This window comes from Lissotriton helveticus, chromosome 12 (assembly GCF_964261635.1).
Source record: "Lissotriton helveticus chromosome 12, aLisHel1.1, whole genome shotgun sequence".
Classification (NCBI taxonomy): domain Eukaryota; kingdom Metazoa; phylum Chordata; class Amphibia; order Caudata; family Salamandridae; genus Lissotriton; species Lissotriton helveticus.
Window position 1 is genome coordinate 144,934,734 of NC_136073.1, and position 25,512 is coordinate 144,960,245.

General features: G+C 46.0%; 1 protein-coding gene across 1 annotated transcript in view; it reads right to left on the reverse strand.

The window, feature by feature from the left end:
• Window positions 1-9,441: 9,441 nt before the first annotated feature.
• Window positions 9,442-25,512, reverse strand: part of LOC144799600 (hydroperoxide isomerase ALOXE3-like) — a 634,644-nt gene continuing 618,573 nt past the window's right edge. Inside the window, exons 13-14 of the mRNA XM_078670997.1 lie at window positions 11,497-11,667; window positions 9,442-10,140 (exon numbers count right to left, since the gene is read on the reverse strand). Coding sequence (XP_078527123.1) covers window positions 9,961-10,140; window positions 11,497-11,667 — 351 coding nt within the window. The 3' untranslated portion in view covers window positions 9,442-9,960. The remainder of the gene's footprint in view (window positions 10,141-11,496; window positions 11,668-25,512) is intronic.

Consider the following 25,512-nt stretch of genomic DNA (forward strand, 5'->3'; position numbering starts at 1 on the left):
GCCGGCACTCTGTGGTGTGCTGCTTCTTCTGCCGAGAGACATGAGGGTGCCCTTGGAGCGTGGGGGCCCTGGCGTGGGGACCCCCTGTTAGGGGGAAGGGAGGCTGTGTTAATATGCCCCCCCTTTAATTTATAGAGGCTGTCACCATCCAGGTTGGTTTGCGCACTGTTTAATTTAGGCTTGCTGCCTTGCTTGAGGAGAGTGAGGGGGCTGGGGGCCCCTGGTCCCTGGAACGTGGGGCCAGGCCCCCCTGCACTGCGGGGGCTGCGGGGGCCTGTGTTACGCCCCTGAGCTAGAGCCATGTTTCAAGGACTCAATAGTCATTTAAAATCCAATCAAATGGCCAATTTGGATTTTGAATTACTGTTTTGAAAGTGTTACTTTTAGAAAATTGGCATTTTCCTGCCTAAGCCTTTATTAGCCTTTTCAGAGTTCAACCAGAAACTGCAACCTGGCAATATGCTAGCCCCTGCAAGGAGGTGTGAATGGCTCACTAGGAAAAGGAACAAAAGTGCCTGGGATGGGAGAAGTTGTGACCTATGCCTGAGTTCAAGGGCTAGGGAATCTGCCCACCAACTGCACAGCTTCATAGAGCACCCCTGTCACATGTAACCCACATCTCAGCCTGCCCCTGCCATTGTTCCATTAGCCAGACTGCACCAATCCCAGTGAGGGGAAAACCTATTTCAGGTTGTCATGAGTTTTGACCAGGGAAAGAAAACTTCTACCTTGTTGGATTTTGACTGAGCACAGAGGAACTTTTAAGGGTCAAACCCCTTGGAACCCCGGTCAAAAGTGCTAGAGTTGCGCCTGAGAACTTTTACTCCATTGGCCATGCAGTTTCCCCTTTCCAGAAGATAGTTCCCGGCATAACACTGGCAAACATTGGATACTTTCTCCACACCAACAGGTGAAACAAGTGTATCCTGGTGTTGAGGCATGTCATGGAGTGGCAAAGCAGAATTCAGGCAGTGGGTTTGGAGCCCGGCGGCATTGGAGTTCCAGTTCCTGGCCCCTCTGCCTCCTCCTGAAAAGTGAGTGCAGTGAGCGGGCAGTGAGTGGGCAGAGGGCAGTGGGTCAGGTTGGGGATCTGCCACTCCATATTCTCTGTTGATTCTCCATCCCTTGGCACTCCCATCTCTCCAATCGCCAGACTGCTCTGGCCAGCCTGCCAGCTAGCCAACTCCTGCATTCAGCAGTTAGCATCAGTCCACTTCCGTAGTCAGCTACAGCTCCTGGACTTGCCTGGACCCACCTCACCGCATTATCCTCCGCTCAACTCCCCCACTCTCTGACTCTTTGTCCAGGCCAGTCTGTCCAGATCGATCCTGAGTCATTAAAGAGTAAAGGGGCAGTAAAGGGGTCAAAGAGAGGAGTCAGCAAATATGAGAGTGGCAAGGGGGAGCTCTCCTTTGCACATGACACAAGCCCCCGATAACAGGGGGCCCTATGTTATGTCTAGGGTCAGAATATGAGCACACATGCAGCTGAGATGGGCGAGCCAGAACTCAGTGCTGCTTGCGGCCCTGTGCCCTTGTACCCCCCTCCTTTGTTTGCCCCCTCATTTATACCTCCTCCTCCTGTCCACCTGCTCCTCTTCCTCCCAAAGGCACCTCGGAGGCCTTGTTAAGAAGACAAGGACGACATCAAGCAAGGCAAAAATAAAATAATCTAAAATAACTAGGCAACTGGTTGTCTGCGTACCTTTGTTTCTTTGTGCTCATGCTCCCCCCCCCCCCCCCCCCCACTATAGCAAGGCAAGTCTTTGTGGAGGGGTGAAGCAGCACAGTTTCACTAGGAAAACCTGAGGAAGTCCCAAGGTGAATCTTCAAGCAATACCAACAAATGCGAACTTGCAGTGCCGCACTGGCCATACTCAGGCCCAACAAGGATCTAATAAAATTGCAAAATACCAAAAAGAGAGACTCTTTTAATCCAGAAAGTGAGTACCAATAAACTCCCATGGGGTGAACCGGAACCTGGACACATGCAAGGAGGCAATCCCTCAGGCTAGCAAACAAGCTATCACTGAGACTGTTTTTGTACAAGAAAAACCCAAGAACCACATCCAAGGGCATTTTGTGCAGGACACTAAGCTTGAATTGTCGATCCTAACACAAATAAACCCAATACTGGAGCAGGAAACAGGGTATTTTGGCTAAGAAGGTGAGCCCATATTAAACCAGGGATGAAAGAAACACACTCAACCTGACCATACACCAAAATGTAAAACTATTTTTAACCTCAAAATACTCCAGATCCCATCTCGATAAAATGGAGGGCACAGCAGTGGGGATTCCCTCCTTCTGTAACTACAATCTCGAGGCGGGAGTACCCAGTCCCTACGGAGAAGAAATCGATCAGGGATACCCCAGGACAGCCACTTGGCAGAGTGATACAACTAAGCCCTGAGATACAAGTGATAAAAGGAAGTTTCATCATTGTTAAGGAAAATGGGAGATCCATGGGGAATTCTCAGAGAGGTCTGCCCTTAACGCACTTAGTCCAACAAAAGGGGATGGCACGCAGAGGAGAAGTCATAAAAGCAAAAGACAAAACAGAAAAGGACGGGGTAAATGCTGGATCGCAGGGTGGAAAACAGACTATAAGCAGTGGGCTAAAACAGGCCAGAGAAAGACCAAATCTTCCACCACAAGCTGGTGCATCATCAGTAGCGCAGGTATCTCCGGGAGCCCACGAGGCATCATCAGAAGAAGCTGGTGTTCTGACTTCTCCAGCTGATTTTTCATACATCTGCAGGAGCTCGAGTAACCATCCAGCATGGCGAAACAGGAGACAGCAACTATGCTGGAGATGTGGGGGCGATCATAAACATTAATAAAACACGATGCTATTGCCAAAGCTGCACTGCTGCATTTAGACAGTCTGGAAGTGCAAATCTCCATTCTTGAAACAATTGCCACTTTAATTTCAAGGATCTATGGTAAATTGGATCTCCTAAACAATTTGATCATCAAAGCACAAGTCTCAGTCCAACCAGACCAAAATGCGAGATCTGTGTGCCTGTAGGCCAAATATTAGAAAAATTTGCAGCATTGCTGGTAGTGATGACTACCTTGAATGATAACCTGATGATGACTTGAAAAAGTAATTCACCTCCCAGAATAGCAATAATGGGTGAACTCCCCAGCACAGCCATTAAACCTAGAAGGACAAAACCTTACCACAGAGGCCACCAGCAGTCGAGTCAACCCAGGAGGATGCGCCCCAGAAAATTTGGTGAGCAGTAAAAACACACACAGATTCTCACCCAGATGTCCACCCTGCTGTCAAAAAATGACCCAAAGCCACGGGATTACCTGAGACCACCCTTGTTAAGGAAAAATAAGAAGGCTGAGAAAATTGCACAAAAGGAAAAATAATAGAAGATCAACCTTTCTTTAAAGGCTGTGGTCAGTACCAGATGAGTAACGGGAAACCTGAACTACCCATTTCAAAAGAAAAAGAGGGCTACAAACCGTGACAAGAGGCTGATGCCACTGACTCGGGGGCCGCTGATCTGAACCAGAAGAAGGCCACTAAGGAAGCCTCAGAGTTCATAGCTCTAACGAACAAGGCTGTGACCTCAAATAAAATCATTGATTCAATCTGGTCTCTGGAGAAAGACCCCCTACTCGATCCACCCCACCTAGTACAGCCAAACTAGCCAAAGAAAAGAAGTCTACACAGTCTCCACTAGGCCCTCAGTAGGTTCACAACCAATGCAAACAATGTCAAATCCCATAGTTGTGGGAGACCTAGGAGGTTCAAGAGACCTAGGAGAGATACCCAACCAAACTTTGCCACAAATAGGTCCATCAACAAAACAGGGCGTCCAGACAGGCATGACAGAGAAGTGGAGGGACTGCAAACTCCAAAAGGTAACAGCATCAACCACAAATATCATGCAACTGGGAAGAGAAACCCCTATCAGGAATGCCAACATCCCGGAAACCAAGAAAAATAAACCCGGAACAGATCAAATAAAGTTCCTTAACCCAGAATATGCATCAATAGGAACAGGGGACATCCTCAATAGAGGATATTTCTTGAAACGATGTGCAAATGTCCCTGGAACAAATACGCTATGCCGATATAGATGGAGTAGTCTTCCTGCCACCATGGCACGACAAGACCAATGAATGCACTGAACTCCTCTTTAATAACCCAAATCTGGTTAATGCACTGAGGTAAAACAAGAGGCAGTTTGAGAAATGGGTTATAAAAGCTTGTTGATCCTGCGGTAAGCAAATACCCAGCCTGCCTCCAGGAGTTATAATAAAGGGACAGGCCAGGAGAACAAACCAAAAAAATAGGAACATGTCAGTCACTGGTTCAGTTCTAAGGGGCACCACAAAGGGAAGCCAACCCCAGAAATCATGGAAGAGACATTAACATTCATGGCAAACCAATCTGGTGAAGGCCACCATTGTATAGCCCAATATACAGGATTAGGCATGGCTTCCAAGAGCACTACATTTCCACTCCTAGCTCAGGGCCCCAAAATACAACAAACCAGAAAAGGGGGCCATGTCTGAAAATCAGGTCATGGACTATAGGAGGTCTAAGCGACTCACCAGTTAACAACAAAACTATCAATGAGTTGCGGAGACACAACATTATCACACTCCAATAAAAAATGGGTATTAAACGTTTCCCCCTTTTCAAATTTAATAGTATATGTAGCCCTAGGGGACATGACTCTGGCAGGGTGTCAATCTACGTGGAGAGCGTTTTAATTGCATCAACTATGGTGTTAAATGTAGGAAAGGGAGACTATATTATCTTGCAAATAACTTAGACAAGCAGTGGCCGAACAAGGTCAATGCTATCCCTCAGCTTAGGTTGCATCTCTCTACACCCTATCAGGTCAAGAAGAGAATCAACTTTGACTTCATTGCTTCCAACTTTGCGGGATCTTAACGCATCAAATTTGGATGATATGAGGATAATTATGGGCGATTTTAACACCAACTTAATAAAGGATGACTTGAACAGCTGCTCAACAGGACTTAAAGATGAGATTTGGGATATACAGGCAATCAATGTGATATATAAAAAGAGCGAGAAGCAAGGCAAAGCACTTGTAGCGCTATTAAATCAACGGGCCTCCAGATCATAAATAGCAAAGTAGCACCGACATTCCAGCAGCCCTTAAGATAGATACCCTAGGCTATATGTGGGTATACTTGGCACATTTTCAACTTATAGGCAAATTTGAGGTCGCCATGAACCTGCCAGTGACCATGCCATTCTTAGCTGTGAAGCCATAATACTGCGCCCCGCCGCCCTAAAGTGGGCCTTATAGGAAAGCAAGATGACCTTGAACCCATTAATAGGGTATGGTGGAACTTGAAAAACCAAGAGGGTCAAGAAACACGAGTGGACCAGTTCTTAGAGGTGATCCTGAATACTGGCAACGAACATCTTTACTCAAATCTTTGGGAGAGTCTCGCCACACATTTATATGAGGCGGATGGTATCCAAACATGAAATGCTAGCAGCATAGAACCAGGCCATACCACGCATACAACTGGCAACAATCTAATTGGTGCTTTAAAATGACAATGAATCAAACCCCTGAATACCCTTCTATCAACAAGGGGTAGAACAAATGACTGCAACTCCAGATTATCACGATAAGGCAAAACTATAGAAAAGCCCTCTAGACTCAGAGAGAGGAGGGAGCCTGAAAATGGGTTGAATGGCATATGATCATAAAATCAAAGGACCAAATAAAATTCTGGATGTAGATCAATAAAAGTCTCATTCCAAAGTCTCAGGCGACAGGTGGCAATGTCGCTCCCACCAACTGGAAATCGTATATTACACATTCATGCAGGGAACAAGTGGGGAGAAACATCAAAGCGAGGACTCTGTTATGAGCCCTTTATTTCAGTAATATTTGGCCAGCTATCCCAAGTTATAGAGGGTCTCATTATTGGTACCACTACACAAAAAGGGCCCGGCAAATACTGGCTAATTGCGCTCCTTGATACAGAAGGGAAGTGCTTTGCCAGTATAGTATTCTGAACAGGGAACTCCAAGACTGGGCAGAGGCATCAATTTAACCCCTTCAGTGCTGCGCGAATTCCGCTGCGGTGCTGAAGGTTCTAAAGAACCTATGGACTCATGACGGAACGGTTCTGTCATGAGCACAGGCCAACCGACGCTCATGACGAAACCGTTCCGTCATGAGCACCAAAGGGGTTAATTCTGACAGGTTTTCAATTTGTCTGCCATATTGAGAACAATCGTCTTTGCCTGTCTCACCTGAGCAAAGTAACACTGGCCATAAAGGCCCTCTATGTCCGGGGAATTCCAAACAATTTACTAAAAGCCATCACAAGGCTCTATTCAGATACGTGGGTCAAAATAAAAGTCAGGGTTGGATGGGCTACTATGACAAAAATCAAGACAGACAAAGGCCTAAAACAAGGATGTATATTGGCACCTCACCTGTTTAACTTGTTTTTGGCTGACCTACCAACCCTCCTGGAAATGATGATGGTTTTTCCACCAAAAAAGCTATAAACACAGTGGTTCCTCACAAGGAGAAATAAATATAGAAATTCAATTAGATCTATATTGCGCTATCCAGCCGGACAGGAATATCTTTAATATTACAGAATTGGGACAAACAATAAAGTGGGAACACAATCTTGTGTCAAGCAAGATACCGACAAACAGAAAGGCTCATGCAAAACGTAATGCTTGAAATATTTCAAGAATTAGGCAAGCATAAAGGAACAGAGACACCATTATATTTTGAAATAATAATTATGATTGTGTTTAAGGTGTTGGGGAGTCGACAATGTTTCGATCCCATATATAAAATTGCGGTATCATCATCAGGACATTAGATTGCATGCTGTAGTAATTGCCTGTGGAAAAATGTGAAAAAGATAGTCCTGACGATCTATCTCTCTCTGCCATTCAGCCTGGTCTTAAAGCGGGAGCTAATGAGGCTGTGATTGGGGTTAATCCCATTGAAACTGTACTGGTATGACCTGAGAAACTTCGATGAGCACAACAGATGCTGGCGAATTTGCACAAGGCAGGTGGAATGACTACTTCACATGCTTTACATTTGTGAAATGCTGCTCCAAATAAGAATATTTAGTCTGTGCCTAATATAGCATGCCTTAAACATCAAAATTTGTCATGCAACCATTGAAGAATGCTTCAAAAACGAGTACTCGCAGCTGTTAGCTCATTTCCTTAAATTCCTAAGAGCGGTCTGGTTATCACCCACATATGTACCAGATGCTGTGCCTCAATAAACCGTCAATGGCATCATAATCTTTACCCGCATCGCTGCGGCGGCTTTTCCCGCTGTGCGCGACGGTTTTAAAAAACCCGCGGTTCATGAGGAGCTCAGCTAGTCATGAGCGCACGGCAGGTAATGCTCATGACGAGCTGAGCTAGTCATCAGCCTGGAAGGGGTTAAGTGCTCATCTTCCTTAGCGGGTCTAACATGTTTTTGCTATACAGAAGAACAACCTGAGTTAAAATCATCCCCAGATGCTTTGAGGAACAGTTTGGTAATTGCACTTTAATTTGAGCTTTGTTAAGATGTGCCGTGCATGGATAAGTATCTTCTTGACCACATTACATGTCCAGTTTTGTGGCATGCCGGTTATGAGGTCAGTCTTGTAGCTCACTCCAGGGCAATAATTGCACTTTAGATTTTTCATAATGCATTTTAATGTCTGAACCTTATATTTATGCTTCATTAAAAAGGCACAGTAATTATCTTTTCCAATTTTTGCTAATGCCAGTTTGTGTGGATTTTAAGCCTTTTTTAAGCCTCCACAAGTACTTGCTATGCTGCTTATATGTAAATATACGTTTGGGGCTCGTATTGTAATGATTTTAAATAATCGCACAATAAAGCATTTATCTATCTTCTTGAGACCACCTCTGCAGCTGTGGAAGACAGAAGAACTGCACCTGCTTTTGAACTTGTGGAGAAAAACCCCAAGGGCTGGACTTGCACCTACTTGTAGCCAGAACTCAAGAGTGGACGCCAAGGGCTAGTAGGCGAGCAGGATCTCTTTATAACAGCAGCTTTGATAAAGGAAATGCAAACAACCTGAGCAAGTGCACGGGGAGTAGAGAAGCAGCTAATATGAGATGAAGGGCTTAGAAAGAAATAGCTGGAACTAAGAAGTGATGATGATGGCGTGCAAGCCCTCTGAGGTGGCAAGAGGCACAGGCTGGTGATATGGTAGCTAGCGGATGGTGTGAATCAAAGGTAAAGTTTAATAAGCACACAAGATAATGCATAGTGCCTACCAGTGAAGACTGATTCTCATCAGAAGCATGGCTGGAGAACTAGAGTGACTCAGGGTCAACATCAGCTCAAGTATGAGGTTCTGTATAAGAAAAAGAAAACATCACAAGAGAGGGATAGATGACGTTCCACTGGACAAAGGAAGGGAGGGGAGAAGACAGAATTGATCCAGAAAATGGAATGGGGCGCGGGGTGACACTAGATAAGGAATAAGCAGATTTAACAAGTGTATCAAACCCATCACTTGGTCTTTTCTGGTTCATGGTCAGGAAGTCCGGAACTGGAACACGAAATCAAAACAGAGGGGGCAGCATCGGACGGACAACCCTGACCAAAAACAGAGTGAGAGGATACATGAGCCAACCAGCAATACTGGAAATAGGGAAACAAAGGGACAGGAAAGATGAGGTTAGCCTGACACAGTAAGGAATGGGGAAGGTGGTGAGGAACTAGGGAGATATTTTCCCACTTTTGCCAAGTGTCAAAAATGTTATCTTTCTCCATGCAGTGATATGAAAAAGACATTTTGGTAAAACATGAAAAGAGACATTTGATTTGTTTAAAGAAGCATCTTTTTTCTCCACATACCCTGGCTAAAAACATTTGTAACAGACTTTCATGAAACATTTTGATGAAGCAATCAGGCAAACCAAGCTATCTTTTAATATTAAAGATATTAAGGTTCTTTTTTTCATTGATACAGGAGTATCATTATGGCAAAGAGGCTAAAGTCAGATTGGGGACACAGAATATTAAATATTTACTAGTAGGTTTTTCTTGTAACAATGGCAATTTTTGAATGGGGAGAGCATGAACTATTCTCCCCTGTGTGCATAAATGTCTGCAGATATGTTACTTTGGATATGTGCATTGATGCTCATCTTTGTCAAGGCTTGTTTTTACGCATTCTCCTTTGAGCAAATTACTTGTAAATAGGTTGAAATGTGCATAGTCTTATTCTTGCTGGTGTGCTACTCACATCCACCTGAATTTAATCTTTGTTCTTATGTCTCTCACCTCTTCAGTTATTAAAGACCCAAAACTACATTTACTCCATCAATGGTCTACACCAGAAAAAAAAGGGATACAAACAAGTACACATTTCTAAACAGTTCAAAGAAAAGGACACATTTTATGATCATGTCTTTAATTTGCAAAGATTGTTTATTAAAGTTTATTACAAGCACGAACAGACAATCAGTGTGCCTACATTTGTATTCCACAATATTGTTTGTTCAGTGATTTCTCTAATGGTTACAGGTCTGCATCAATTCCATACGTCTCTTTCTCTCAGCCAATCAATGTTATCTAAAACTTACTGAGACATACCAGAGAAATCTTTGGTTTCTTCATCTTTTAAGTACATCCAAGAGAGTTGTTTGGAAGATGCCAGATTCCAATTAGATCTTGTTTGTAAATAAAATGCCTTACTTTGTGTGAATGCTTATCTCTCTCGCTGCACTGGACCTATTGCAAACACAGTCTGTTTCCATTTTTAGCACCTGTAACACTGGAGCTCTTGAAGTGACCCCTGACCAAGGTCCAGTGATGCTGATATTTGACTGGTCAGGATCTAGAAAAGAGTGGGATGTGGGCCTAGAGATGCAATTTACTGACTAGGGAGGAGTGTGGGATCTTCTTGCTGGTTGTTTAGTTAGTTGCAGTTATATGGAGACGCTATTCTCAATCACTTTGGGGTTCATGTAGTTGTACTTGACAGGCAGGGATTCGTTTCTGCTTTCAATCTCTGCAGATATCTGGGACAGGCGTTCCTGGAAGGCCTTGATGCACCGTTTGGGTTCCTCCTCTGTAAAAAGTTCATCAGGATATGTGCCTAAAGGCCTCTTAAAAAAATAAAAGAAACATTTATTATCATAAATCAAGAGAATATATGAGGGAAGCAACAAAAAAAGCAAGGAATGCTGGTGGAAGTTTTCTAAGTGATCATGTTGGTTTACGACAGCCTAAACATGAAATCAGCTTTACTTGTTTCCCTCACCTCCTTGAGTTTTTCAGTGGTTCTCATCTTTTAGCTCACTCTGTAGGAGATCACCACTGGTTCCATGGCAACTCTGGGTCTCAAGGATCTATGCTAGGACCACTTTTTATTCTCCGTATACACCATCTTCCTTGATGACCTCACCTGTAACTGCTCTTGTTGCCTTTACACTGTTTACACAAATAGTATCATTTTATACCCTCTACCCATGAATCTGACTGCTTCTCTACGGTCAGATGTAGGGTAGCTCTCATGCCTTGTTCAATTCCCCTCCACCCCCTAATCTGAGGGTCTTCACTTTCTCTCCACCTCCACACCGGCATCGCAGATTCTAGATCTATAGACTTTCATTGAGACATTTAGACTTTCTCATACTCAGCCAGAAACCTTGGGGTTCACTTTAACTCTTCTATTATCACAGACACTGCAGAACGCGACCACATGTTAAATATCAGAGAAATAGCCAGGTCTTATTTTTCACACCACCAAGACCAATTAAGTCAGTAACAGTTTGTAAATTAGATTAGCTACTCAGTACCCACCCTCAAAAGCCCTTCTCCCCACTAGACAGGGTTCAGAACTGTGCCTGCAAAAACTTACTCAACCTCCCAAGGCAGAAGCTCACCACTTCCTTTCGCAGAAAGATGGGAGGCTCATGTCGAAAATTCGACCCTCTACAATACATTTGCAGTCACGTAAAAAGAGGTCACGCTCCCTCCAGGAATTTACTATCAGAACTTGCTGTCCACACCCTAACCACAGAGTACAGGACCCAGAGTCTGATTGTGCCATTCTAGGCTACATCACTGGTACTCACTGCTTCCAAAGAATGCCCCACACTCACTGTTTCCAAAATAACTCTGAAGTGCCATCTCATGAGTCTATTAAAGAACATTTAAAGAAGCACACGGTGCAACAAATGAAAATGACTCAACCTAGTTACTATGCCAAGCATAATTGTATTATTGTTGGTGTGTTGCATTCCTATTCCAAAAGCAGCTGGTTTATTCAAAGCATGAAGCCCCTCTTTGGTTCATTCATTCCATCATACTGAATTATCTATGTAACAATCCACCTTATGGAGGACAGTGTTGGACAAAATGTAATGCCAGGTATTCCTATGCAAATAACTCACAAGGAGGTACTGTTTACCCACAACTCAAGACTCCTAACATACACAAGGGGAGTAAGCAATGCTTACCCTGTCACCGGGCTCATCACTCAGGACCCTGGCAGTCACCATTAAGTTTGTAGTAGCGCCCACATCGGGCAAGATCTCGAGGACACTTTCCAGGGTTGCGGTGCCTTTGGTCTTGGGGGGAGGTTGACGCATTGTCCCAGGAGTGTTCGGCATCCAGGAGATGAAATCAAACTAAAGTGGCACAAGCCCAAAAGAAAGAAATAGGCTACATTTGAAGGCTGCAATTGTTTTAATTAATTAGATTTATATAACACAACCAGAACCAGGATTGTCAGACTGCCATATAAAAAAAACAATTTTATTTGGAAATCCAAACAAATATCATTCTAAGACAGAAACAAGAGTTCAGTGCAGGAAAAGTGTTATTGCTAGGTATAAAATCACCATTAGAGAGAAGGTTGGAAAACTCTGTCTTTTAATGGAGAGTTAGAATGTCAGCTAGAGTTTATATACAAGGAATTACCACAGACCAAGGGGTAATTCCAAAAGGATATGAACATTGAGTCTCCTTCTTGAGGCATCCATACTCAGCTGATAGCGTACCATCTTTCCAAACGTTGCCTGGTTACTAGGGTGCAATGAAGGAAAACACCTGCGCAATGACCCATCAGGAGTAAAGTCTGCACCAATTGTTTAAACTCCGATTTGGGCTCCTGTCCAAAATTGCAAAGGGCACATTGGTGAAGACTTAATGGTTCTAGGAAAACCAAAACTTCCCCTTCCAGAGCAATGCCCTCTGGTAACCTCTGGACCTCCTCGGGTCAACTTCTAAGGTAACAAACACAATGTGCTCTAATGAGCCCCTTGATTTTGTTAATCTATTTTATTTAGCATTTTCCGCCAAAAACAAGTAAACAAGACACATTGTACAAATCTGCGAGGAATAAAGATTCTTGCTCAGTAAAAAAAACAAGATAATACAAGTGGACAGAATAGCATATCAGCTACACCCGGGCATTTTGGGAATAATCGATACAACACCCCACCCCACCACGGGCACAGACACAGATATTCCATTTCACCAGATCCCTCCACAGGGTCAGAAGCGGACATAGTGTGGCTATCACAGGTGCTTATTACATTGGACATTGTCATATGAAGCCCTCCCGCCCACTGCTGGCTCTTGATATGGGTAGTAAACGGGCGCCATATAACATTGAATTTGGCCACCCGGTCCGGATAATAGAAATCAATTTCTCCATTGTGTAAATAGGCCACACCTTTCCCAAACACATAATTAGGAAGAGGGTGCTTCCACATCTGTGCCACACACAACCATGCCACCAGGACGTGAGAGAGGAAGTGACCCGTAGGATTCGATATGGGAAAAATTTGATTATCCCCTATGTCACATAAGAGAAGCATCAGTGGTTCCAGTGGGAGTAGAACATTTGTCATGGATTTCACTGTCCTTGAATCTCAACCCAGAATGTGTGTGGAAATGTCCCCCTCTATCCACACCCCTTACAACCCAAATCTGAACTCCCAAACACCTTATCCAGTCTAACAGTGGGTCAATATATTCACAAATTGAAGATGTAGCCGCTCTTTGCCAAATGCTTCCCCAAGTGTCATCAGATATCTGTTGCCAACCCCCTTTCCCATTGCTGTACATAGGCATGCTTGCGAAGAGTTGTCACCTGTAAGAGATAACGGTAGAGGCAAGATATGCCTTTATGATGTACGTTAGTGAGATAGATTGACTATATGGGATGCTCGTGTCCCTGGAGGGCCAGGCGTGTGAAGGGCCCGCCATACTAATGGGGTGCTTGAGTCATTTTACATTTAAAAAAAATGTTATTTTGTTTAAAAAACATTAAACGAGTGCTTGAGTCAATCTAAAGCTGTTGTGTCGGGTTAAGTCAAATTTGGAAAGCCGAGGCCACCCTCTGAAACCGGTATACTCAGCGTTGCTCTTGCCACACATTGGGACTTACCTCCCCATATAAAATCCAGGAGTTTTGCATTAATATGTGTGTGGATCGAAAAAGTAAGGGCAGGACTGGAAAACAACTGAAGCATAAAATTCATGTTCACACTGTTGAGTCTGCCTAACCAAAAGATCTCAAGGTTCCACCAATAATATAAATCCTTAAAGAGGGCTGTGAGTTGAGGGGGTATGTTGCAAGGAGATAAATCTTTGGTCAGAGGCAGCATATATATCCATAGATAAATAATGGATTGGGTCTCCCATTGGAAACCACAGTCTCGAGTTGTGCCTTGAAGACTGTTGTGGGGCTCAGCAATCGCCATATCCTTTGACTCCGGATAATTAATTTTAGAGGCGGACACCTGAGAGAAGACCTCAAGCTCCTCCATGAATCCCAGAACAGTGATATAAGAAACAAAGAATGTTATCAGCGCATAAAGCAAGATTATGTTCCACACCATCAACCACCACACTACTAATGCAAGGGTTAGCCTGAACTTTAGCCACAAATGGTTCCATTGTAAGGGCAAATATTGAAGGGGACAATGGGCATTCCTGATGGGTGCCTCATGTGATCTGAACAGATCTGGAAAAGGAGCAATTAAGTTTAAGCTTAGTGGTAGGTTTCTGAAAGTTGTCCAGAATAAAAGTTTTCATTTTATGTCCTAGGGAGATTTTATCTAGGACCTTAGTGAGGCAGGCTTTCCCATTTCCAGAAGAACAGTATTCTGTGACACAAGCATGGTATCTGTGACCACTCCTGTCCTCAAACAAGATTTAAAGACCCGCACTAAAGTATCAATCAGGTGGGTGGCATAAGATTTATAAAACTTTGCAGTATAGCTGTTGGGTATCTACAGAATGCGAGGTTTATGGCGGGCCTCTATCCGTTGAGGGAATATTCCTTTCACAAATTTATTCTGACCCAGTTGAGGTAGAGGAGCTACAATGGACGGAGCTTTTTGAGTGGGTCCGAGGGAAGATTATACTATATCAGAATATTGGAAAATACAAAACTCTGAATTAATGCTGGAGACGTGGCTGTTCATCCACAGTTCACAACGATTCGATCCCCTCTTTTTGATCTCTATGTAAATAAAGACATCAGACACTTCGAACCGCATGTCGAGGCGGTTGTTGCCATACAGTGTTCGACCTAGGATAAGGTCTTTGCTCTGGATACTCTTCATCGAATGTTGCCTATTTTCTGCAAATTTGATTGACGAAGCTTCAACTACGAATATTTAATGCCTTGTTAAATGAAAATGAATGTATAAGGCTTAACAAAATATGTAACATACCATCAGAGCCCTGAGGAAGGATGGTACATGAGATTCCGAAACGCACGTTGGTGCATTTTTTGTGGTGGTGAATGTTTATGATGTATGTTTTGTTGTTGTTAAACTGTTTTTTTTCTGATTATCAACTTTCTTCACTATTTTTGTGGTTGTTGTTTATGTATATATTATTCTATTTTTTATGTTGTTGAGACATGTACCTCAATTTTCCATACTGCTTCGTCGATGTCGGGACTCCAATGAATTAGATTGAGATGTGAGTCATATTGAATTGTATTGATCATTGTACAAAATATTTATTGAAAAATAATGGATTGTAAATTGAAAGAAATGTATATATATTTTTTGAAAATGAAACACAAAAAAGTTATATAAATGTGTTGCTTTCTGTGTGGGACTGTCTTGATGTGATTAGGATTCAGGTTTTTTTTTCTGCTGTATATTTTGTTGTATAGCTGTTGGGGACCAGTGCCTTACGGATGTAGAGGCGGCCAATTGTCACTTGAACCTCATCCGGAGTAATGTCATTGTTCTAAAGGCACAACTCCTCAGATCTATTGGGGGGGACATAGGTGCTCAAGTATACTTTTTGACCCTGAGTGTCAAGCTGTTGAGCATGGTATTCAGTGGAATATTAACTATGGAAGATCTCAAGATCTCCTCTGCCTCTAGATGGATGCAACCCTCTTCATCCACCAGCTCCCCAATATGGCTGCAGGTAGCACAAATGCATAATTTATGTGCCAGGAGTCTGTCTGCTTTATCCCCCTTCTCATAGCAGGCTTGGTTGACATACAGAAGCTTCTTAGCAGCCAATGTCATTAATACATGAATAAATGTACAAGCTTGCATCTAAGCTGCCTCTACTTTCTCAAAGGCCTGTCGGAGCTACCCTCTTCATGGCGCATCATGCCTGTTGGATCTGATTCTCAGGCTCCTGTTTGCAAAGCTTGTTCACCCTTTCACAGGCTGCAGAGTGGGAAATTAGTCAGCCCTAAAAAAAAGCCTTTGCGGCATCCCACAGGGTGGCAGGTGACAGATCGCCCATATTATGTGTTCAAAAGAGTCCTTAATACCTTCACTGAGAACTCGGTCCAGAAGCGCCACCTCAATGAGGATCTATGAATGAGGGGATGGATCTGTGCGGAACTTGGCCAATAGTAGCCTAATTTCCTTTTTTGTCACAGGAGCCTGGGAATCAGAATCTCTGGTGTGGGCCACAGGTTGGGGCTGAGAGTCAGTATCCGCCAATCATGAGGAATAAGACCTTTGAAGTCTGTAGCGGATTGAAAAAGAACATTGAGGTTTAACCTTAGGCACTGCCATGGTGGGACTAACACAACAATAAGCCCCTCAGCCTGAAGCACTCAACCAGTTGAAGGCAGGTCCCTCGCCAGCTGTGCTACAGAAGATCTGCGGTGCCCGAGCAAATGGCACAAAAGGAGCAAAGGCCCAGTATGTCCAGCTCGGCACAGTGAGTCCTCATAAATCAGCTTGGATGTGTACACCACCAACAGTATTATGCCCACACAGTCACTGGCCCAAAGAGATGATCTGCAGGGAGCAGTCTGAAGGGTGTCAGATCATCTCACTGTGAAGAATGCGCTCAGAGTAGCACACACTAAAAGTGGATGAACCCAACCCAGAGTCCAGTATGGTGTACATCATAGGCCTCGTTGAAAGTACAATCCATACCCCACACAACCTCTCATAGATGGGGGGTCGCCAACCCCAAGCAGTCCCAAGCGCATCACAGGGCCCATCCTCACAAATAAGTACTATTCCCCCTATGTACTTCCCCACTCAGGCCTCAGCGCCAAACCTGTTATAGCCTCTGTGTATCACAGGCCCAAGTCGATCATAAAGCCTAATCTTGGGAGGGAGCCGTCGCCAAGTAATCTCACCAGAATCAAGGGATAGACGGCAAAGGCAGGGGCCAGTGCGCCCCTGTCATGCTCTCTCTGGCATCCATGAACAAGCGGTCTGCTGAGTAAGGCATGTGTTCTGCCATACAACTGAAAGCAAAAAAAAACATTGTGAATAACTTATAACATGCAAGGAAGAAATAGCTATGCTGCTAAAATAGCTATGCTGTAGACTAGGAGATTGCTGCTATGATGTTCGATAGCAGAGACATTTGCAATGTCATTGTCTGTAATTATGGACTCAGTGCTTTCGTGCATGCACTTTCTGATTGTGTAAAGTTCATTGTTTCACTTCTCAAATGCAGTAGAATAATGCATCACAGTTTCCTCAGCTCTGCACATTAGGAAGATAAATTGCGCTTGTTGTTATGTTATTATTCTCTCTTTTAAGTTGTACCCCATTCGTGATGTGCAGACGTCGCGGCCGCCATAGTCCTATGAAGACGGCCACGCCCTGCCTGAGTGAGGATTATTGCTGTCGTAAGCAGCTGGGTAGTGCCTATATAGGCAACCCTCCCCAACCTTGCAGAACTCAGCATGCTATTGGAATAAATAATGATGCAACACAATTTTGCTGGGAAAAGTTTGCTGCAGGTTTATTTCATGCAAAGTATGCCAATGTGGTGGGTTAAGTTACGGGCGATCCAAGGGCAGGTAGCAGTGACTGACCTAAACTGCCCTGCCCGCCTGAAGAGCCAAATTGCACTATGGCCAACCCAATCTGTGCTACCATTTATGAGGGGATTCCCCCTTGAATACCGTGTACCACCGGTCCATCACTTTACTCATGCCCTTTTAAGGGCAGAGCATTGCAAGGCAAGCCCCCGGTTGTTCAGGCTTACAGCGCCCAAAGGACTAGCGGGGCATCGACGATTTTCCTCCAGGGACCTGCCATAAAGACTCCTGGGGTTTGGTCCAGGCACCCCTCTTGTGACCCTGAAGAGGTACCCTTCTATACTCTTCCACCTCCATATTGCCCTGTAACTCCGCCAATGCCCTAAATTTGGCCACCGTCACCACCAGAGCCCCCCCCACTAAGGCTATCAGTTTACTTCACTTGCACCCAGCTGTTTCCAGCGCCTCTCCAATATCTAATAAGAACCGATCAATGCCCACCTTAGACAGGTGCACCCCATCCTCCTAAAAATACCCTTTGGTGTTGGCATGTATTAACCCGTGTCTGATGAAGCCAAACCCCTCTGCTCTGCAAACTTGCATATGGCGCGGTTTACCCTTCTTCGGCAATGTTCTATAGCCTCCCCGACTTGGCACCCTGCCAGAGGCTTGGCGGGACTATCTCTGACCACCATAGCTCACATTGACCAATGTATTTGCTGGTTTCACCCATGTCAGCCTTCATTACCTGTAACAATGCCCCTCTCCCCATAACCATGAGGTCGTTGCCTCCAAGGTGGATGGCCAAAATGTTTGGGGGCCCTCTTCACCCAGCTAGTCTCTGGCGCAGTTTGTTGAGCAAGCTGTGACATCACATGCTGGGGTACCCCAGACAGTCTATCTGTGTCTGGGAGAATCCATGCTTCCAAGGGGCATATGTAGGTAGCCGCTTGCGATTCGCTTACGCTGAAATTCTGCGAATTTCGGCGTTTGCGAATCGCAAATGGCGTTTTGATATGTAGGTGCATATTAGCAAAATAAGGAATCGCAAAAATTGCGATTCCTTATTTTGCTCAAGCATTTAAGGAATCGCAATTTTGAGATTCCTTAAATGCTATGTAGGAGTCAATTAAAAAATGCGATTCAGGCTTAAGGAATCGTAAAATACCACCTACTCCAAGTAGATGGTATTTTGCGATTTCCTTTAAAAATGCATTTTTAAAAAAAATCAAAGTGCCATGTGGCGCACAGACATGCCCTTAGGGCATGTCTGTGCACCACATGTACTTACAAGCACATTCCAGGGGTGAAACAGGTGTCCTTTGGACACCCTGGCACCCTTGGAATTGCAATTCTCAAATTGCGATTTTCTCATAGAAAATCGCAATTTGAGAATGTATCCCCCTTCATTCCTATGGGCCTCTTGGCCCATAGAAATGAATGGGGTACTCATTCCTTAATTGCGATTCACAATTTGCAAATCACAATTAAGGATTATTAGGTAATCGCAAAAAAATTGCGAATTATTACCTACATTCCATTTTGTGTTTCTCAAATAGCGATTTCTTAAAAATCGCTATTGCAGAATCGCAAAGTGTAGATTACCTACATATGCCCCTATGTCCTGTTTTCTGCCCATTACGCCAACCTGGTGATGTACAAGTGGCCGATCACCCACACCTTGAACCCTGGTGAAACTAAAGGGAAGCACATCTTCACAAGCTATTTAATGTTTACACATTACACACATCAAACTCAAGTAGACTGTTTCACCTTGCCATCCCCTATATCCTGTTAAAACCATCATGGGTGAATATAGCGCTCATAAAAGCGTGAGTCTCGAAGTCCCACCTTTTTAATGTGCTCAGCTGGGAGACCAATCTTGAAAGCCGATGTGGCCGATCAAACGTAATGAATGACTAGAAAATTGTTTCCCTGGGTGACTTTGTCCTGATGACACCAGGCAAGACCTCATAATCCGGTCCACCTGGACTTTTGTGAGGGGCACTAGGTCTGCATGAATTATGAATTACCCTGCTTATCTAGGGTGGATGGCTAAATAATCGCTGACCAGCCCAACTGGGCAGCACCCTCTTTCCCCCGAGGGCTGCAACACTACTTCTTTCCCATGCCCCCGCCCGGTCAGTTTTGGATCTTCTGAAGTGCATCCTTAGAGAGTTACTTATCAACAGGATATCCTGGCTGCATAAAGTGTCCCCTGACCCATCCTTTTTCAACCTAGCTACACGTTCACTGATTCTGAAGGCACCAAAAAATGCCAGGCTGAATGCAGCCGCAAAGAGACTGGCCTCGAAAGGTGAATATGTGGCCTTGTGAACAGCATCCATCATGCCTTGCAATGTGTGGAATTCAATTAGTGACCTGGTAAGAGGAACGGTTCATCCAGTTTCTTTAATCGCTGTTCGACCCGAGAATATGCCAGAGGAGTGCAGGGAAAGAGGTAATCTCTGCTCTTGCTCACCACTATTCCTCCCGGAAACTGCGTCACTGAAAACGAGAGAGAGCGTCAGTGGCCATGTTTTTGACTCCTTGAATGTGCCTCGCCCGGAAATCGACATTGTTGTGCAGACAAGCCCTCACTAGCTGCCTTAGTAAGCAAAGTACTAGAGGACACTTTGCTGCCTGCCCATCGATAGCCTGCACCAGCGCCATGTTGTCTGACCAAAACAGAACTCTCTTGGATGCTAAAGCCTCAGGGTATAAGTGAAGGGCTGTCACTATGGGAAACAGTTCCGGTACCATGCCATTTGCAGTGATTTTCTTTCTCCTCCAAGCATTCAGCCATTTTTCAGCACACCACTCACTCCCCATTATGGCGCCAAATCCCTCCCTGCCTGATGTGTCTGTAAATAAGCACAGTTCAGGGCTGCCTGTCCATGGTGATTTCCATATCACAATGCCATTGAAATCCACCAAGAATTCTGCCCAAATTTTGAGGTCATCTTTCAAACCTTTACTCAGACTGACCATGTGGTGTTTCTTCTTTACTTTGGCGGTGGCCCTGGCTAGCCTTCTAGCAAAAACTCTGCCCACTGGGACCACCCTGGCTGCGAAATGTAGTTTTCCTAACAGGCTCTGAATTACGCCTAAGGATGCCTTGTCATTTTCCCGGATGGCCTGGATATCCTGATATAAGTTCTGAACCTTCCCTGCCAGAAGTCTGGACACGTCCTCTACCGTGTCCAGCTAGATGCCCAGGAAAGTGAGAACCTGCGCTGGACCCTCGGGCTTACCTGGCACCAAGGGGACTCGTAGGTGATCCGTCAGCTCTTGGAAGCACTGTAGTGCTTCACTGCAATCCTGCGTCCCCAATCCTCCAAAGAATAGGAAGTCATCTAAGTAATGAGTCACCCCTTCTACGCCATGGAACCATGTGAGTCCCCATTGCAGAAAACAGCTGAATGCCGCGAAGTAAGCGCAGGATTTAGCGCAGCCCATCAGTATACACTTGTCATAGTGAAACTGTCCCTGCCACTTGAAACCCTGCATGTGATGACGCTCTGGGTGAAACAGCAACAAGCGGAAAGCTGATTCAATGTCCACATTTGCTAACCAGGCCCCTTTCCCCGCTCTCCTCACCATGTCCACTGCCACATCAATAGAGCAGTAGGAGACCGAACAGGTTCCATACTCCACCCAGTGGTTCACTGAATTGCCTTTGGGGTGTGACAAATGGTGGATCAATATGAAACTCCCTGGCTATTTTTTAGGGACCAGTCCCAAGGTTGTCCTCATCCCTGCATCCCAGAGGGCCTAGATAAGGGATTCCGAAACGTTTGGCGAAGAGCAAGCCATCCTTAGTGTTGGGGTAAGCCCTGAGCAAAGGGAGGAGGTTGTCCAAAGTTAGCAGCAAGGAGCCCTTAGCTGCACTGCCACGAGCTGGGGAGGCTGACCGGGAGGTAGGCTGGTCTTAGGCCAGAGCTGTCAGCCACTGGTGTGCTGAAGGTGGGGTGGGGGGGGGGGGGGCTGGGTGATTCAGCTTCCTGATCCTGGCTAACTGTCCTGTCTGGTGGTGTATGTGGAGGGGGTCTCCCGCTTGATGCTGCAGGCCGCTGCTGTGGAGGAGACCCACACTTGTTGCAACTGTGGGCAAAGTTGCATGCCTTCCCCCAAGAGCAGGACCCTCTATTGAACAGCCTGGAAGTGCCGATGTTTAACTGTTTCCCACCCTTCCTCTGGCCAGCACTTCCCTGCGCCCCTTGAAAGGGCTGCTTGAAGAAGCACCTCCCTGTCTGGCCATGTGCTTTGAAAGGTGCCGGCCCATTCTGGTTTTTGCTAAAGGCATCCTTTTGATGCGGGGTGAACTTACCCATATACTCCATCCAAATCTGGACTTCCTTCTGATTCCAACCCAACTCCGGACACATGGCCATCTTCTTCCTAAACTCTCTGTCGTAGTTGTACCACCCAGTGCCACCCGACTTTATGGCCTCATTATGGATAGAATGGGAATACTTAAAAAGCCAGGGCACTGATCTGGATATTTCTTCATTACTATATCTGAGAGTACGGAGAAAGACTCTAATCAGTTCTCGGTGATCTTCTCAGGCCATGCCTAGTATTTTGCTTTTTTATCATCATCCTTTCCTCCCATATTCCTCCTGTTTAAACCATCCAACCTGTGCATAAAGAGTGAACATTTGTCTACAAATTCCTGCCTCCGGATCCCCTCTTTGGCCACCAATGGCACCTTCCATGCCAAGGAGCATTGGCCCGATACTAAGGGGGCAACTGTAACCTACGGCAGCCACTCTGCCATCATGGAAGTTGCTTTAGCTGCCTTACTCACGTGGTGCTGGGCCTTACATCTTGGGAATAGATCGGTGTGTCCAGTATCACACATTGCGCGCTGGGCTATTGAGTGCCTGCTGGGAGGACAGGGGTAGTGGCTACTTGTATGGGTTGACCAATCAATGCTGGGAAGCTGCTGCTTGCTGTGGTGTTAGTAGTGGCCTTGACCTATGTGGATACATGTTTTTTTATGTAATTTGTAATGATTGTAAGTAATCATACAATAAAAATTGAACTTGTGAACTAGTGGCCTGTGTTGCCAGTGATTGCTTCTCAGATTGTGCCGCCGGAGACACCTTGGTGGGGGGGGTGGCGACTGGACTCTGTATGCTTGGCACTGGCATACTTGCCCCATACCTTTGCCATTGCATGTGCCACTCCTCCCAACGAAGCTGTGTCCACGCGCATTTGAACTGTGGTCTTTGGTTAACAAAACTGGTTTTGAAGTCCTACATAATGCTTACCATGGAGTCCATCAGCTTACCCATTTTGTCAATGTTTTCACTGCTAGCTGAGGTTGTGTCCACTGTGCTTGCCGGCACAGTCACGATCTCTGCTTCGAGCTGCAGCGCTGTCGCTCTAACTTTTGGTGCAGGTGCCTCTGCAGGGAATTCCTTGTTCGTAGGCAAGCTGGCCCATTTCAGTTGGCCCTGGCTGGCATGTCAATATAGCCCCGGAGTCTTCTGGATCTCGCATGTGGAGTATGCCCCTAGCCCACTCCAGTCCTTTTGCCTTCACAATTTCCATGAAACTCACCCAAACTGCATTCTGCGACATGCTAGGCTGGGAGTCACTGACAGTGGTAATCTTCGCAAACAGAAGGGGTGATCCCTGTCTATCCATGCCCTTGCCCTGGAGCCCTAGAAACCCCTTGGCAGGTCCTGCAAGGATTGAGAAACGTGATAGAGGTTGGTCTCTGCACCCCTAATCGACCGCTGATCTGAGCAGATCGGGTATGCCTATGTTGCCCCAGGGTTTGTTCCTTTTGGCCCCAACTTTGCCATACTTACTTTCTCACTTTGTTTTAATACAAACGATGACCTGATGAAGCGTAGTCTGATGAGTGTGAGGTGTAAGAGATAAGCACTGGTTATCCTTCTATGCCAAGCTAGCGTCCACTACTCCAGGCCCCAACGCCTGGGTCCACCCCCCAAGGCTTCAAACCCCAAACGGCTGACTTACCCTGTGCGTCTTAGTCCCTCTTGTTTGCTGTGAGGCCGATGACCTGTACGTGATGACCAAAATGAACACACTACCTTGACTGGAACAGAGAAGGGGGGTTTGCGTGATTGAAAAAACAGCTGATAGGGTTTGGAGGAGTTTCCGATTAACAAGCTTATTAGTACCCTGGTCGTGCCTGTCCCACTTGGGGTGCATCACACACCCTAGGCCCCTTTGTACTTAGCATCAATGGGGAAGGTCAGGAAGTAGAACGTTCTCCCCCCACCCCCACTGCCACCCTCTAACCTTGAGGCAGTTTAAATACCTTGTCTCAGGGCAACTTATACCTGCTGAGTACTGAATGGCCTGGTCGTCTCTGTCCCCCTGTGGGTATTATGTACAATGCTGAAAAACTAATTTTACACGGATTCATTTATCTGGTGGATTAAAGCATTCACAGAAATCTACCTTGCACTGTTGGTGATCACTGTCCCACCTCCTTGCAGCGGGCAAATAAAAGGGGGGCACATAACCACATAAGACAATAATTACCTATATCACTGTGCCTCTAGGCCCTGGTCTCAAGAATACATACATGCCATCATCACTTTGCCATAAGGCGACTGCCATCCTACAGGTAGGGCATCTAACTAGTACTGGTAAGCCTGCACACTTTGTGATACCTACTCCTAACACCTTACGCCAACACGTACCACTCACACATTGCACAGGTTGCAGAGATCCGGAGTACCCTTGTTACAAAATAGTTTTGCTGCTGTCCTGTGTTTCGCATCCCAGGACGATGCCCTCATTACGTGTTTAGTAGCGGCTGCCTGCAAATCCATGCGGCCGCTGTTGATGGCCGGGATACTCAGGAACCTCACAACTAGCCAGAAAATGGTGCAGTGAGGAAACCGCCTGCTGGGGCCTCGCGGGGCAATGTACTGCTACTGGCAGGAGAACCACTGAGGTGGCAGCACCATGCAGCATCTGGAGGGTGCCATGGCCGCTGGTTCCCCCTGTGGTCCAGTACCGGAGTGCCTGCCCATACTCTCTCGAGCCCACTCTCGAGAACACTCTCTCTGGCAGTTGCTTGCATCTCCCACTGACCCGCTCGTGGTCTGTGCGTGCGGACCAATGGTCGGGTGCGACGTCAAGTAATAATCATAAATTTAAACTGCCCCAGCCTTGCGGAGCTGCTGGGAGAGTGCACAGACATGTCTAAAGCTAAACAAGAGGGTACGGTCCATCCCTTCGGCCCCATCATGCCTGACCGGCAACCAGGTGCAAAGCCGCGCACCCAATCGATTTTTCCTGCCGCCCCAGCATTGCCACAAGTATCCAGGGCATGCTCAGCCATGACCAGGGCCCGGAGAGAGGCCCGACTAATCCTGTAACCATCCAAGTCCCCCTCTTAGACTCCGCCAAGCGCCCTAGGCAGCGCCACCCGTAAGGCTGGCGTAGCACGCTAGTGGGCCGACACTTAGGTCATCCCTCGGGAAAGGACATGCTCCCCAGCTCCAAACCGCCTAACCGGGCCTCTAAGTGAGCCAATGCCTTAACTGGAGCACCTTAGACCCCAGTCTTGCCCTTTGCTTGGTTGAACCCGCACCCTAGCCATTTACAGAGATTGAACTTACCAGTTACGCTACTCCTAAAAAGATGCCGGAGGGCCCAAGACACACCAGCATATGGTCTACAAGACAGGTGGGGGAGAGCGAGCATGAAGACCCCACACTAGCAAGCCGGTGAGCCCAACCATAAAACCACCCCCCAAGGGCTGGCTCGACACCTGGGAATACCTTCTGGGTGGATGACATGCAGACGGGACTTGCCAGGAGGAGCTGGTGTAAATCTCTCCCCGAGCCTTGTACCATAACGCCTCCCAGTGGACTATTCTCGTCTATCTTGGTGAGTGCCCCGAGAGGCCACGGAGGGGGAAATGTATTTAAATTCGAGAGCTCAGAATTGTTGCCACCCCTGTATCCCAACCCGAGTGACTGTGCCGCTCTCTTGTAGCCCATGTGCTTGCAACAGCTGCAGAGCTGTGGCGGGGGGCAAACTGTCCCATCTACAAGAGACTGGGGACACCAAGAAGAAAAAAGGGGGGCACAGCCAACTCACGGCCAACTCTTCTGACTCAACCAGAGTTCCTGCCCGACAATGCGCAATGCGACCCCCATACGATGGCGTGTCCCGAGCCAAAGAGGGCTCCGGATGAACAGGGGCAGGTATAAGTACCGCAGCCCTGCCCTCCGTTCGCGGGAAATGACTC